General features: G+C 37.9%; 1 protein-coding gene across 2 annotated transcripts in view; it reads right to left on the reverse strand.

Annotated features, from left to right (window-relative positions):
• The window catches only part of PLPPR1 (phospholipid phosphatase related 1), a 193531-nt gene that overhangs the window by 81008 nt on the left and 97268 nt on the right, over nucleotides 1-15255 (reverse strand). For both annotated transcript variants that reach the window (XM_079790737.1, XM_079790736.1), the window contains exon 2: nucleotides 12235-12342. In XM_079790737.1, the coding sequence (XP_079646863.1) occupies nucleotides 12235-12297 (63 nt within the window). In that variant the 5' untranslated portion in view covers nucleotides 12298-12342. The remainder of the gene's footprint in view (nucleotides 1-12234; nucleotides 12343-15255) is intronic.

Raw genomic sequence — 15255 nt, forward strand, 5'->3', positions numbered from 1 at the left:
CACACTAAATCAAAGCATTAGAGCAGGGGTCCTCAAATTTTTAAAACAGGGGGCCAGTTCACTGTCCCTCAGACCGTTGGAGGGCCGGACTATAGTTTAAAAAAAACTATGAACAAATTCCTATGCACACTGCACATATCTTATTTTGAAGTAAAAAAACAAAATGGTAAAAATACCCGCATGTGGCCCGTGGGCCGTAGTTTGAGTATGCCTGCATTAGAGGGTATAAAGACAACTCTGTTTAATTCTCCCAGTCCAGGTACAATGAAATAGAGGGAAGCCTTTGTAATAATCATACAGGTTAGTGTGTTCTGATGCTTCTAGCTCATTATCTATCTCATGCTTCTTCATTTCTTGAAAGTGGAAGAAAAGGGGACTGGATATTTAGATTTTCCTTGAGGGTTTATTTATTCATCCACTGAACCAATACTTATTATCTTACGTTGGCTATACATTGAGTTATAGTACACTGAGTGAGACAATTAAAAAAAACAAGAAAATTAAGATAATTGCAGATTGTAAAAGGTATAATCTGGCAAATAATCAAGAGAATGAAAGTAATCACTATAGAAAAACCTCTTACCACATATGTATTCGTTGCATGTCTACTCTTTCTAACTGTGATAAGTAATGTTCCTTTTTGGAGGGATTCCAGTAGGAAGGGGCTATAATCACTCTAAGTCCTGAGTAGGCAATGAGGGGTTGTTCTGGTGGTGCACTCTGCGTCCTCAGCTGAGCATCGGCCAAGCCTGGGAACACCCACCCTTAAAGGATCCAGGTGGGGATGTCAGAGCCAAAGGTGATTCAAGGTAGTGCTAGCATGGGATGTGAGTCCTCCTTCTCTTTGACATTTATATCATGATATGACTTTTCATCCTTATCTTAAAATACTTGATTTCCTTTATTCATAGTGTGATATAAAGTCCTCAAAGAGACAGGGGTTGGGGCAAGTGAGCCCTACAAATCCCCAGTGGACTTGAGTTGGGTGCTAGTAACCCCTACACACCACTTAGTCTAAATCAGCAAAAAAAAAGTGTTTTTTTAAAAAATATTAAGAGGTTGCGGATATTTTATACAACTCTAACTCTGCTGAGCTTATAAAGACAAATGAGAAATTCAGAGAAATTTGCATCACATGGGGGAGCACACAAATTTTCAACAGATATTAATCTCCACAGACCACTTAATCATGTCAGTCACAAGAAAAACAAAAGACATAATTTTCTTTCTCAAATTCCTTCCCCTGTTCTGATACATGAAAAATGTAATAGTCTCATTTGTAAGTGGGAAAAGAAATCATTTTTTTAGATGTTTTTATTGATTATTAGAGAGAGAGCAAGGGAGACAGAGAGAGTGAGGGAGAGAGGAAAAAGGAGAGAAAGAAACATTGCTGAGAGGGAGAACATTGATTGGTTGGTTGCCTCCATACATGCCCTGACCAGGGATCAAACCGGCAACCCAGGTATGTGCCCTAACTGGGAATCAAACCCATAACCTTTTGGTGTACGGGCGATGCTCCAACCAACTGAGCCATCCAGCCAGGGCAGAAATCATTTGTTTTTAAGGAAAAAACCCCCAACCATTTGAAAAGGACATATTCTGAATGCCATGAAAATGTGTTTGCTCATTTTGGGAGTAAAAATAAAGACAGAATAAGTAGACACATCACATCTTTCAGAAATAAATATGTGTATTTGCACATATGTTTTAAGGCTATATTTTTTCTACCAATCCCTACTTGATCCACATAACAGATATAGGTGTCATTGCTTTATTTCATAGGACAATCATACTGGAAGCTAGAAGAAACCTCTGTATTCAATCTGTACATTTTACAGACCAGCAAAATGAGGATTAGAAGGTTCAAAGTAAATTCTGCAAGGCCACATGGCTACAGGTCACACAAGACAAAAGATGGAAACCTACATTCCCTACCTCCTGGCCTAGTACTCTTTCCAAAGGACCATGAAGTATCTTTCCCCCCACCCAAGCATCTCTACTGGGATCCCATATAGCTTGATTTTAAAAAAAGCACAAAAAGTACTTTTATTGCTCCATCTATAACATAGCCTGGGCATGGGAGACATCCCAAAAGTGATGGAGTTAAAAGAAAACCTGCCTTGCTGCTGCTTTCAGGGATGGCACTGCCCTCAAGTCACCCTGTCCTGACAAAGTTGAAACTGTGGAAAACATGCATCTGCAGGAGGTGAGTAAAAATCAATGATTTCAGGCTTTAGGATCACTTGACATTTCTTATAGCTCTTGGAAAATTCCATTCAATTCTGTGCAATGAGTGTATTGAACATTAACAGCAGAGGCAGCCAGTGCCCTGCCCACAGTCCCTTGGCATTCGCTGTTTTCTTACAAAGCACCTCTCTGCTTGAGGGCTTCCTGAGGTACAGGAGTATGCGGGCTGCATGCAGGGCTGGCCACAGTGTCCGGAATCAACACCCCTTGGAGTAAAACCTCAAACAACAATGCAGCTACCGTATGATAAATACTCCAGCTTCCTCACCCCACAGTTGGGATAACTCTGAGGCATAATCTGGGTAGCCTTCCACCGTCTCCAGCATGCAATGAGCCCCAGACCTCCATGTGGGAACCTGCTCTCTCATGCCCCCTGTATTTGCTTCATTCCTCTCCATTTCCCTGCTCTCCACAGGGACTTTCATCCAGATAAACTACTTGAATTCAAATCTCTGTTTCAAGCTCTGTTTCTGGAGGAATCCAACCTAAGATAAGCATATGCTCTGTAAAAATAACTTCTTTATAATAGCTATCAAGAGATATAAAGATGAAAAATAGATATGAAGATGAAAAAGATTGTCTTGGCCACCATGCATAATGCTGCAATGCACACAGGAGTACATATATCTGTATGCCAAGACATGGAAACAACCAAAGTGCCCTTCGATAGGTGACTGGATAAAGAAGATGTGGGACATGTATACAATAGAGTACTACTCAGGCATAGAAAAGAGGAAATACTGCCATTTGTGACAACATCGATGAATCTTGAGAATATCATACTAAGCAAAATAAGTCAGACAGAAAAATGTAAACAAACATATGATTCACTCATGTGGGGTATAAAACTAAAAACAACAAATGAACAAATAAGACAAATAAACAAACAAAAAATAGTATTGTGGTGACCAGGGAGAAAGGGGAGTAGGGGGCAGTAAAAAAGAGTAAAGGGGGTCAAATGTATGGTAACAGTAACTTTGACTTTGAGTAGTGAATACACAATGTACTACACAGACGATGTATTACAGAACTGTACACTTGAAACCTATATAACTTTATTAACAATGTCACCATAATACATTTAATACAATTTAAAAATAAATAAAATTAAAATAAAATAAATATATTCACTCATGAAGGAGTCTCACAATGAAAAGTGGAATTTGCCATTAAGAACTCAGCATGAGCCCTAACTGGTTTGGCTCAGTGGATAGAGCATTAGCCTGTGGACTGAAGGGTCCTGGGTTCGATTCTGGTCAAGGGCATGTACCTTGGTTGCCAGCTCGATCCGTGCAGGAGGCAGCTGATCAATGTTTCTCTCTCATCAATGTCTCTATCTCCCTTCTTCTCTGTAGAAATCAATAAAATGTATTAAAAAAAAAGAACTCAGCATGAAATTCTCTACAGCAGGAAGGCAATGTGGTAACATCATACACATCCAGTAAACAACGAAGGTCCTGGTTTCACCTGGAAATATGTGTCAGAATTTGTCGCTGCTTATACAATGCAAGCTTGAATGTTCAGTCCGAATGGAAAAATTTCATCCAACCCAAGGTTGTTTTTCAGTGGCCAGATCAAGTCAGAAACCCCCAAACTGGCTGGACAAGTTTAGTTGGCTATTTTGCATCTTATGTTTGAAGTGTGTCAAAACTATGTCTTTTCATTCAACTCTGTCAAAATAGTCTAATTTCTGTGGAAAGCAAACAAATTACACAGTGAAGTAGTGTGTGTCTTTAGGTTGACAAGTCAGCAATTTGAGTTTTCACTTGAGCTAGAGGCAGTGCCAAAGTCACCCAAACATGTGCAGGTCGCAGACTTTGTCTGCATGGAACCCTATAAATAACTCTCCTTCAGTCCACGACAGGTTACCGAATAAAAATGACAAAACAGAGTAAGTTGAATAAACATAATGTAAAGAAAACTCAAGGGCACCCTTGAGCTGATCAAATGCCTGCTTTTCTATGGTGTGTGGCCCTAGCTGGTTTGTCCTGTGAGCTAATGATTAGAGAGCATCTACCTGCAGTGTAGAGCATCTACTATTTATCCTCAGGACAACCGAGCAAAGCAGGTATTATTATCCTTTTATAAATGAGAGAATGAAAACTTGGAGATGCTCAGTAGCTTGCTGAAGGGCATACAACTATTTTTTTCAGATACTCAAATATAAAGTTTCCCCAAATTATCACACTGTCTTCCTTCAGGGCTGAAAAGAAAGCACACCAATATTTAAGCTTCAAAGGGTTTTGTCTCAGGAAATGCCAAAGATGAATCTGAACAATTATCAGTTGAGAGAAACTTATGTTTTAGTAATATAGAGTTGAAATTTTTACTTGGTGAAATAACATATAATTCCAAGGAAAATGAGTCTTTGAAATGCCTTTTTTTTTTGGGGGGGGGGGGCTAAGTATTATTTTGTCTACTATCAAAAGAAAATTCACAAGTTATCTAAATTCCATGTAATATACCCAAAATTAAGTGTTTCTACTTTTGTATAAAGAATTCTGTATTTCATACTAGATGTCAATAACTTACTTCAGCCTTAAAAAGTTATTTAATCTTTTTCTGATGGCAACAGTAATCAAATTCATTATATATATATATATATATATATATATATATATATATATATATATATATATATATTTAATCCCAACACCCAGAGATGAGTCCTGATTTTTGTGCATATCTCTTCTTTCTAGGCATATGGTTGCATAGGCACATATACATATTTCCAAAAAGGCATCACATTTTATGTTTCTACTGAGGAATTTGAATGAAAAAGTTATCTGGCTTGGAGGCTGCAATATCTACTGCCATGATCCTAACATGTCTGAGTCTGATGGTCCCCCACAAACTTTTCCCATGAATTAATCTGCACGGAGAAAGCAGAAGGAAAAACAATGAGGGTAGGAGAGTTCAAGTGTGTGCTTTTAGGCACTGGTCCTTCCACATGGATTCATGTCTAAGTGCTGTGAACAGGAGGGCTGTAGACAAAAACATCAGACACAGCAGCATCCACTGTTGCTCAGGTGACAGAGTGAGATGTGGAGTTCAGGAGCAGGGCTTCTTCCCAGCCTCTGTGTAGGGAAAGTACCAGGGGCTCAGAGGTCAGCCTTCCCCATCTGAACATGCTGGTGATGACTACAGTGAGGCACCTTTCTGTGGCTTCTTTGCTTGAGGAAGGGAATGTGCATGGCTGGAGATAATGAAAATTCTCTAATGCTCTGAGTAACAAGAGCCGGCTTCATGAGCGCACATGACAATCCTGGGCTTAACTGGGGAAGACCGCAGGGCTGCCGGATCGTCTGTGAGCAGGTGTCAGCAATAGACAATGAGATTTCGGTTCTTACTGATGTCATGCCAGCCATGTGCACAGTCTGGTGAAGCCTAGAGAAACGCAGGTCATATACTGTTCTCACCATTCCCTCTCCCCTAACATTCTAATTGGAGTATTTTTTTCATGGAATGAAGTATTTTTCTATAATATAATTTTTATGGATGCATATTGTTCCACTTTTTTAATGAAAAAAAAAAGAATTTTTAAACCCCCTGTATTTTAATATTAGGGCTTTTTCATCATTAATGATTTTATGATAAGTAGCCTTATAGCAAAACATGCCATATACATAATTATTTCTGTAGAGTAGAATTAAAGTGTACTTTTGGAATAAAAAAGGGGAATGCAAAAGCCTGAAGATTTTGGTACCCAGTTCCAAACTGCTCTCCCTACAGACCGCTAATTTATACTTCTTTTCTTATAAGTGAGCATTCCTATAAATTGTATTTTTATATGCTGTGAGATAGATTAAAATGCTCTTGTTTGATTTTTTTTGGAATAAATAATCATAACTTTGCATTGACTTAGAAATTAGCTTTCATATAATCTTGGAATTAAGATTAAAAATAAATAAATAAAGAGCTTGGCCAGCCACGCATACTGATGACAACTCAGACTAGTTCATATTATATTTAAAGGATAAATTTTATGCAAGAAAAATGCAGCAAAATCATTTCACCTGCAGACGGTGCAAAATAATACACTGCAGAGAGTTATGTATTTCATCACAATGTCGACAGGAGCAAAGGTGCTTTTCTTCTGACCTCATCCCTGCCTATGCAAAATCCTGCCCTGACATTTTATTGTTATGACCATTACCATTTTTAGAAAAGAAGAAGAGGGTGTGGTGGGAGGGTTACAAAAAGAAGGAACTGGAAGGTCCCCAGGCCCAATGCCCAGTCCTTCCCTCGGAGTCCAAGCACTTGATTTCCTGCAGAGTGGGTACCGCCACCTCTCCGGATCCTTTGTCCCCTGGGGCCAGATGCATTTGCTTAGTCCTAACTTCTCTTTTCCTCGTGATAATTTGTTTTAACTGGAACCTTGATCTCAAAACATCCCACTTGGAGAGACTCAGTGCTGTGGAACAGAGGAGCCCTCACTCAGCTGGCGAGCATCTGAGGATAAGGGTGAAGGGTAATGACCACCACATTTCATTTTAAATATCAGCACTGGTGTTTTGATACGATGGAAAATAAATATTGGTATTGTCCATTTGCTCCAGTATGATAAACACTGGCCAAAATGATGAGTAAATAATAAAAAATGGGAAAGTACTTTACAATTTGCGTTTGCCATTGCAATTTAGAAGGCCACAATTTTTTCATTGCCTTGTTTGAATCTTATCCAAGAGCACCTCAGTATACATTCTAAAAATATTGGTCCCTTAAACCTAGCAATATTGCCAATGTCCCTCTCTAAGTTTCAGGATTTTGGTGTTTGTGTCTGCATTTGTGTGTGCGTGTGTCTGCATTTGTGTGTGTGTGTGTGTGTGTGTGTGTGTGTGTGTGTGTGTGTTTGGTTTGTTTCATTTGTTGTTTTTGTTTTTATCTGTGTTCTAATGGGTAAGAGCAGTTATTTTAAATTATTTTTGTTAATATTTATTAGATACTTATTATTTGGCAAGTACTTTCAGGTCCATTACCTCATTTATTTCTTAAAAGTGCCCATGAGGAAGTTTTTATTTCCATTTCACAGATGAAGCAACTGAGGTTAGAAGTTACTGTGTAGCAGCAACAGATGGCCGACTGAAACTAGGACTTCTGACATCAAGTTATTTTCTCATTCTACTCAGTTACACATGAGGATTAGAATTCTCCTAGGCAAAAACCAAATGAGTTTAAAAAAAAATTAGAGAAAAAGTTCTCAATGTGACTTAAACATAAACATCGAAGACAGTAACAATCTAAGTCTCAGGAATAAAACATTCAGAGCTGCTAAATCTAAACACCTGTAAGTAAAGATCAGAAAGCCAGACCAAGACTCATTGTTTTTTATAACCTGAGGCACACAAAAAAGAAGAAACATTGAGATGGCACATTTCCAAAAATGATGATATAAAATTCTTTAACTTCTGGCCCCTGAGAAAAATACTCAGAATCATCAAGTTCTTGCAGAACTTCATGAGATTATTTATCTCCAGGCTGGGATTTATAACATTCACCTGGTAGGTTCGAGCTGAGAAAAAATGAGTTGTCAAAAACAGGCAATAAAAATCGCAGGTACAAGCAACCGTCAAAATGATAAAACTGTCACATCTGTACACATTAAGCAACAATTGCATTCATTGCACCCAAAGTCCTGGTACTTAATATTGTCTTCCAAGGAAGCTAAGCTCCACTTAGAATTTTGCTCGTAGCGTAGATGTATTTGAAAGAGACTTGACTGAGTTATTCATGAGTTTACAGAGAATTCAGTGAAATTGTTGAGAAGAATCTATTGGTATCTGGGAAGATTTGTCAAAGGGATATCTCAGTCCTAAACATTTTTGGAAGAATATATCTGGAACTGATTGTGAATGCATAAAAGACCTTATACCGCTCATATTTTTATTTTTAGGGGAAACCTGATACTCTAATCACCAAAATGAGTGTGTTTCCCCCCCAGGGAAATCCTCCTTCTGTAGGTCGTCAAGTATGAGAGAGGTTGCTGAAATGACAGAGAGAAAAGGAGAGAGGAGGAACACAGCGAGAAAGGGAGAGAAGGGAAAAAAACATTGTGAAAGAAAGGCAGAGAGGAAGGTAGGGAAGGTGGAAGGAGGGAAGGAAAGAGAGAAGGAAGTACTGTGGGTGAAAAAGTACAATAGAGAGAATATTTGATTATTTACATCACTATTTTTTTTTTAGCTATTTTGTTGTAAGTACCTTTATCCTCACCAAAAGTTAATATTATTGAGTTCAAGGAACAGAAATGAGAAAGTAAATGTCCTCAAAAATAAGAGTAGTAAGTGAATAAACTGATGATCCAGTGGACCTAGATGGGAGTAGAGAAAGGGTTACATGTCAATCTCAGTGACAGGATTTGGGCTTTAATGTCCATGGTGATAGGACATGAGGACTTGAGTTGAAACAGAGACGCCCATGTAAAAGCCAGAATTCTGAAAGTTTGCTTTTCATTTCAGAGAAAATGTGTTCTATCTAAATCCACCTGCTGGCATAAGAAGACTACAAGGAAAGTGAACTTTGACTAATTACATTTTCCGGATGTACAAGTTTGGGTTCTGGATAAAGAAGCCTAAGCTCAAGAGAAACATGCATGCAAAATTCCTTCAAAGACATACTCTGAAAACCTAGGGCCCACGTGAATCCCACAGAAGAAGCAAGTTCTGCCAAAAATTAGCTCAAAACAAATTATAAAAATAAACGAGGTAATAATTCACCATGTGCTAGAGACAGCAGACACAACATTCAGGAGAATTAGGATACCAATAATTTCAGATAACAGAATAATCTGAAAGAACATAAAAGAAAAGCCATAAGTATAAAAACAGGCAGATTTTAAACAACATAAACGGGTTAAACAAATCTAATCTAGCAGTCAGAGAACAGAAAAAAAAGAAGTGAGAGTCCACACTCATGTAAAAGTCAGAAACAAGGCAAAGATGTCCTCTACCACTGCTTCTATCCAATATAGTACCAAAGCAATAAGATAAGAAAAACAAATTAAAGTCATAACAATCAGAAAAAAATGAAACAAATCTGCTACTACCTGCAAATGATGTAACTGTCTGAAAAGAAAATCTAAGAAAATTACAGACACACCCATAGAGTTTAACAACGTGTGTTTGTTTCCAAGGAAACTGATATAAAATATCAACATTGATCCTCTAATGCAGCAATAAACAACTGGAAAATGTAATTATCCCCCAGCAATCCCACTGCTAGGTGTTAATCCAAGGGAAGCTCTTGTTCACATGCATGTGAAAACAGAAATAATATTTTTTGCAAAAGAAAAAGTTGTAAGAGTAAAAAAAACAAAACTTGTGAAAGTGAAAAAAAATTAGGAAAACAAACAAAAAAGAATCAACCAACATTTTACACGAGAATTGTTTTTCATGAAAAATTGAAAATCCTGCCTGTGCATGTGATTAAATATAATTGACAAGTAATAATTTTTCTCAATATTTGATCATCTAGCTTTTTGATACATTTGTTGATATTCTTAATGTTTAAACGTTTTCTATTTTAATGTATGTGCACAGTTATTTTACTTTGTACTTTAATCAATATATTATATGTTGTTTTTTTTAAAAAAAGAATCAACCAAATTGTCCCTCAATAGGTATATTCACACAATAGGATAAAATGCAACAATTAAAATGAATAATTGCCAATCTGGATAAATCTCAGATACTTATTGTTGAATGAAAAGGCAAGTTGCAAAACAAAACAAAACAAAAAAAGAAAAGAAAAAGAAAAGTTCAGTACAGTATAATTTATGTGAAATCTCCCTAAAATATTATTTATGGATATATACACATGTAGAAAAAATATGAAAAGCACATGAGAATCATACAGAGGAATGAAGCCTCTAACTTCAAAAATCTAGTTACTTCTGGGTTCAGGACAGTAAGACTTTAACCTTAGCTGTAATATTTTATTTTCCTTGAAAAAATACTTGATGAACAAACATATAGCAAGATTTTAAGATGTGGTTTTGATGGTGGGTGCAAGAATGTCTTGTTTCTGAGAGAAGTCACTGGTAAATCTTAAATTTCCATGTAAAATAAGGATGACAATACAGCAAGAAAAAGAATAAACTATCTTTCCTCTCCCAGATTTTTAGACTGATATTTATGTTTGTGTCAGATTAAGGCACAGAAAAACTGATTTATGTCTCTTGTTGCCTGCTCTACCAGTAAAGCTCATCATTCACACATTAGTGGGCTAAAAAAATCTTCAGAGATATAGTTTCCAGCAATAAATTAAACCTCTTACTTTGAGGTTTGGTTCCTGTTTGATTTTTAAGAAAATGTCAAATAAAATTGCTTTCGGGAACATAAAGATGATGACAGATGACTTATACTCCGATTTCTGCAGCTCACTTTAAAAATTCATTTTTCTTATAGCAAAAGAAAAGTTTTACCATCAAAAACTAATTCGATAGCGTTCTACCCTTTTCTGGGTGAGCAGTAGGAGAAAGGACTCCTTTTCCTACATTCCAATTCCAATATGAACAACAGTGACCAGAACCCACAATATATATGATGGATAGTTATGGTCTGAATGGAGTTACCCTTGGTCTTGGATAGCAAGTTAAAGGAAGAGTATTAAGAATATGTGTTTATGATGAGAGATGAGTTCTTTGCCTACCCCTTCAGAGATTTAGCTTAGCTCTAGTCTATGTGCGACTCAGCTTATATTAATACCTCTGTCCTACCCTAATTTCTTATTTCCACCTGATTCTGCAATACATCAGATTCACAAATATCACTAGAAAGTAAATCATCAAGTAATATTTGTTCATCTAAACTACAAAGGGGCGTCTATAAGGTGAAACTTAAGGATCAGTCAAACACATATATTATTGGTCCAAAATCAGAATGCTCAAAATTATCCAACTGACTATATAGATAGCTAAAGTTATTTCAAGAGTTAGAAGATAAAAACACTTGTTGCATTGATGCATAGGGTGTGTTTAACCAGCATGTGTACTGAAAGTGTATCTCTGCTAATATAAGTAGAGGATTAATCCAAGTGTTTGTTTTCACCTGGCGAATTAAATGGATCAACATCCATGTTCCTGTGACACTCAGCTAAAAAGATCCCACAACACAAGAACATGCTACAGCTGACTGACCCTGGGGATGTGAAAACTGCCAGGCAGGTACCCAGAAAGGAAATTCTGACAGTTACTTTTCAGCTGTTTACATTTTCATATTTGAAACCTGATCTTCAGCATAAAAAACATACCATTAGATGCCTAGTATCTATTGAGAAGGGAGATATACCACTGTCTCTGGCAAATGAACATCTTATGTTGAGATAACCTGGAATAGTTTTTTTTTTTAAATGTGTGTGAATCATATAATTCCACATTTCTTAAAATTTTCATGTCTTTGTCTGCTCCATAGCAAACACATACAGAGGGAGATACAAGAAGTTTAACCAAAAAGGTGCTAGAGAAACTGTTTTCGGGTACAAACTTGGAGCAACTCAACAACATCATTCATGACCAAAGAAAATTGCACAGTACACAAGCTTTCAATACCCCACTGAAGAAAAATGCCCAGTAGAGATAGACAACTTTAAGACTTTTTTCTTTATTTGGACTCCAATAAAGGCAAAGGACCATCAACTAACATCACCTGTAAACTGCCTGGTGTACTGAATTCCTGAAACATGACATTGATTTTTGAAAAACAGCTTAATTTAAATGCTGCACTCATAATTAATACTATATTGAAGTTACCACTGAATATAAAAGAAATATAACAAACACAATTATTTTATACCCCCATGGAGGTAAAGTTTATATGTTCTATGGCTTCCTATTAAAGAAACATTGCATAATTTATTAAATCTTTATCCGGTTTGTGCTATCAAAATGTAATTATCAATCGTAAGATGAAATAATTTTACTCCAATTTCTCAGGATAGAAACTGCTACTATGATTCCAATTTTTCCATAAAGGTAAAAAAAAATACACATACCTCAACAAATATAAAACATGGGATGATGGAATAACTTCGCTGAGTGTTGTTTCCTACAGCCATTTCTTACACCATGAAGCAAGGCTGCACCGTCGACAACTGTCCAGGCTGAAACAGAAAAACGCAGCATGGTGTAAGACCATATGTTTACCAGGCCCTTGGGTATTTACATAAAAACATCACTTGTCCTCTAGATAAGCAGGCTGTATACAAACAATGCAAAATCGTGATCTACAATGCAGTCAAGTCAAATTAATAATCATTCCAGGGAAAGGAAAATAATATATACAAGCCATGAACAGTCTTAGAGACAAAATGACCCGATAGGGAGCCCCTGTGCACACAGCCGTAATCAGCTGCATTCCAATTGCCTGGTACTTCACAGTGCCCCATGCCATGAAACGGTTTCTGCTACAAGATGTTGGGTATTGTCCACCCTGCATGGATCTCCTCTTTCTGTGCCCCATCCTCTGGGTTTGCAACTTAGGGACTTATTTGTTTCTGCCCTTGCTGACAATTGTGCCCACACACTCATCTCTGATTTCCTTCCATGGCCACTCTTTGCCCTGGCTCCTTTGACTACACGGCTATTAACCACTTTGGATCAATACATCACTAATCCCGCTCACTGGGTTCCTTCAGCCGTGTGTGTGTGTGTGTGTGTGTGTGTGTGTGTGTGTGTGTGTGTGTGTGTACCAAATACAAAACATTGATGCCACAATACATTCTCTTAACTTATAAGAATGGAGTAGCTGGGCAGCAGTAGATAATTTGAGAACATTTCTGTCCTCTTTTGACCTGAAACTATTCTATTAGGAAATGAGTCCATTTTGGTTCTTCTTTTGAAAAACCCAAAACAACCAAGCAGACTTGATTTTAGACTTTTATAAAACTTCCGAGGCCAGATAAAAAGAATTTTCCAGTCTACACCTTTTATTCTCTATGCAAAGGAATGCTCACTTTACACGCTTCGGGGGTCTGCTGTTTATTTCCTCTTTTCTGTTTGTCTTGTTTCTGTGTCACCCTTCCCCGTGGTACGAAGAGTGAGTGACACAGGGGCTGCTAGTACCTATGGCCAACCGCACTTTTCTTAAAGGTCATGAATTAATGCCAACTTTTTTTTTTTTAAACTTGTGTTTCCTTTAACTAAGTCCTTCCTTACCTCTTCCAGAATGAAACTCTAAAACACATTTCCTTTTCTAAGATACCAACTTTGGACTTGTTGATTATCACTTTCTCTGATCAAATTCAACATTATGTGTGACATGCAGCCCGCACCAGTTACAGGGCTAAGCTGGACATTGCTGGATATTTAGTTACATCCACCCGCGAGATGCCAATAGCGGCAGCCCTCCTGCCCAAGCTGTGGCAACTGCACATGCCTCCAGACACCGGCAGCTGTCCCCTCAAGGTGGGGAGGAGAAACAGCAAGGGGGGCATGTGGCCCCTGGCGAATTTAGGGGGACAGAAAGTGAGCCCCTGGGACATGAGAAGTTTTTGGCTGAAGAACTTGCTTCATCTGAGATAAAGGTCACAGTTTTGCCAAAGGGGACAAACCTTTTCTTGCTTGGTACCTAATAGAAGAAAATCTGAAAATTATTGAGGTGCCTTACTGACATTTGGGGAAATGAAGGACACCTCAAGCTCAGAGACCATGATTGGGGTGATATTACAGCTCCTGTAAGTGGTGGTGATTACCACTTCAAACCCCTACAGGAAAGCAGGGCTGTTTTCTCCATTGGGTGCAATAAGGCCCAATTCCTAGGGCCTGTGAGCTAGTTAAGAGCCCATGAACATATATGAAGTGAACAAAAAGGCACCCAAACCATGACAAACCAAATGGATAAATATGTAAGTATATACCTAAAAATGTAAAATTCTCACAACTTCATTCATGACTAAATATTAGTGTTCATAACAATTTAATTCATTTGAAAATTATTTGTAGGTAAAATTTTCTTAATTCTAAAAATTCCTTTGCAGAAAAACGATAATGATTGTAAATTAAATTAATGACACAGGAATATAATCCCAAGAGAAAAGTTTTGAATTTTCATTTTGCCACAAAATAAAAATTTACCATCAGATTACTCTCTCTGTGTTTATTATCACATGAAGTGGCACCTCAGAAAAGCGAGCACAGAAAACAATCTTAAACAACCTTAAAATAGCCCTGGAGGGATTTTGCTTCCAGCCAAGAGGAAATGATTGTGACTGGATTTCACGCCTGACACAACTGTAAGATAGAGATAAAATAAATGAGACAATGGCATTCAAGGCATTGGCCGTGAGGCAATGAAGGGCAGTGATCCCTGAAAGGTGGGAACCAAAAGAAGTGATTGCCCTAGTTTACTGCCTGGAGACACTCCCCAGGCCACACACAGAGAGGGGGAACCCAGAAAAGTGGCTGGTGGACTCCCCGAGTTGAGTAGTTAGAGCTGGGAATGTCGGGTGGCCAAAGCAACTGGAGTCCACAAGGCAGAGACCAGCGGGGAAGGCTGCACAGAGAGCTGGGTGGCTCTGCAGAGGTCCCCTAGAGTCTTCTGCAGAGTACTGAGGGGCGTGGGAAGAAACCACCAAGGGCCAGAGAGAAACCATCCAAGGATTGAGGCAAATAATCATCAGGGCTCACACAATTCTCAAACAGGGACCCCTAGTGGCGCTGAGAAGTATTCCTTGCAGCGTATTGTGTTTTGTTTTTGTTTTTGTTTTTTCCCCTTTAATTTCTCTGATACAGAATACTGATTATTTATTGAGATTCTGGGCTACTGAGCAGTGTACTTTTCCCTGGTGTCAGGGGACACCGGAAGCAAGAATGTGACATCACAACCCATTCTCAGGTCTTTGACGTGAGTTTTACAACCTTCAAAGTGGTGAAACTTTCTAAAAGTTCCTCAGAATTAGGTGGTGTAGGATTGAAATGAGATAATGTCTAGAAAGGGGAAAAATAGAGCTTATTTCTATGTGGTCCAAATCTTAATTGGAAGTAAGGAGGGGATGGGAGGTTTCAGTAGAAAATTA

The sequence above is a fragment of the Cnephaeus nilssonii genome (assembly GCF_951640355.1).
Source record: "Cnephaeus nilssonii genome assembly, chromosome: 14".
Classification (NCBI taxonomy): domain Eukaryota; kingdom Metazoa; phylum Chordata; class Mammalia; order Chiroptera; family Vespertilionidae; genus Cnephaeus; species Cnephaeus nilssonii.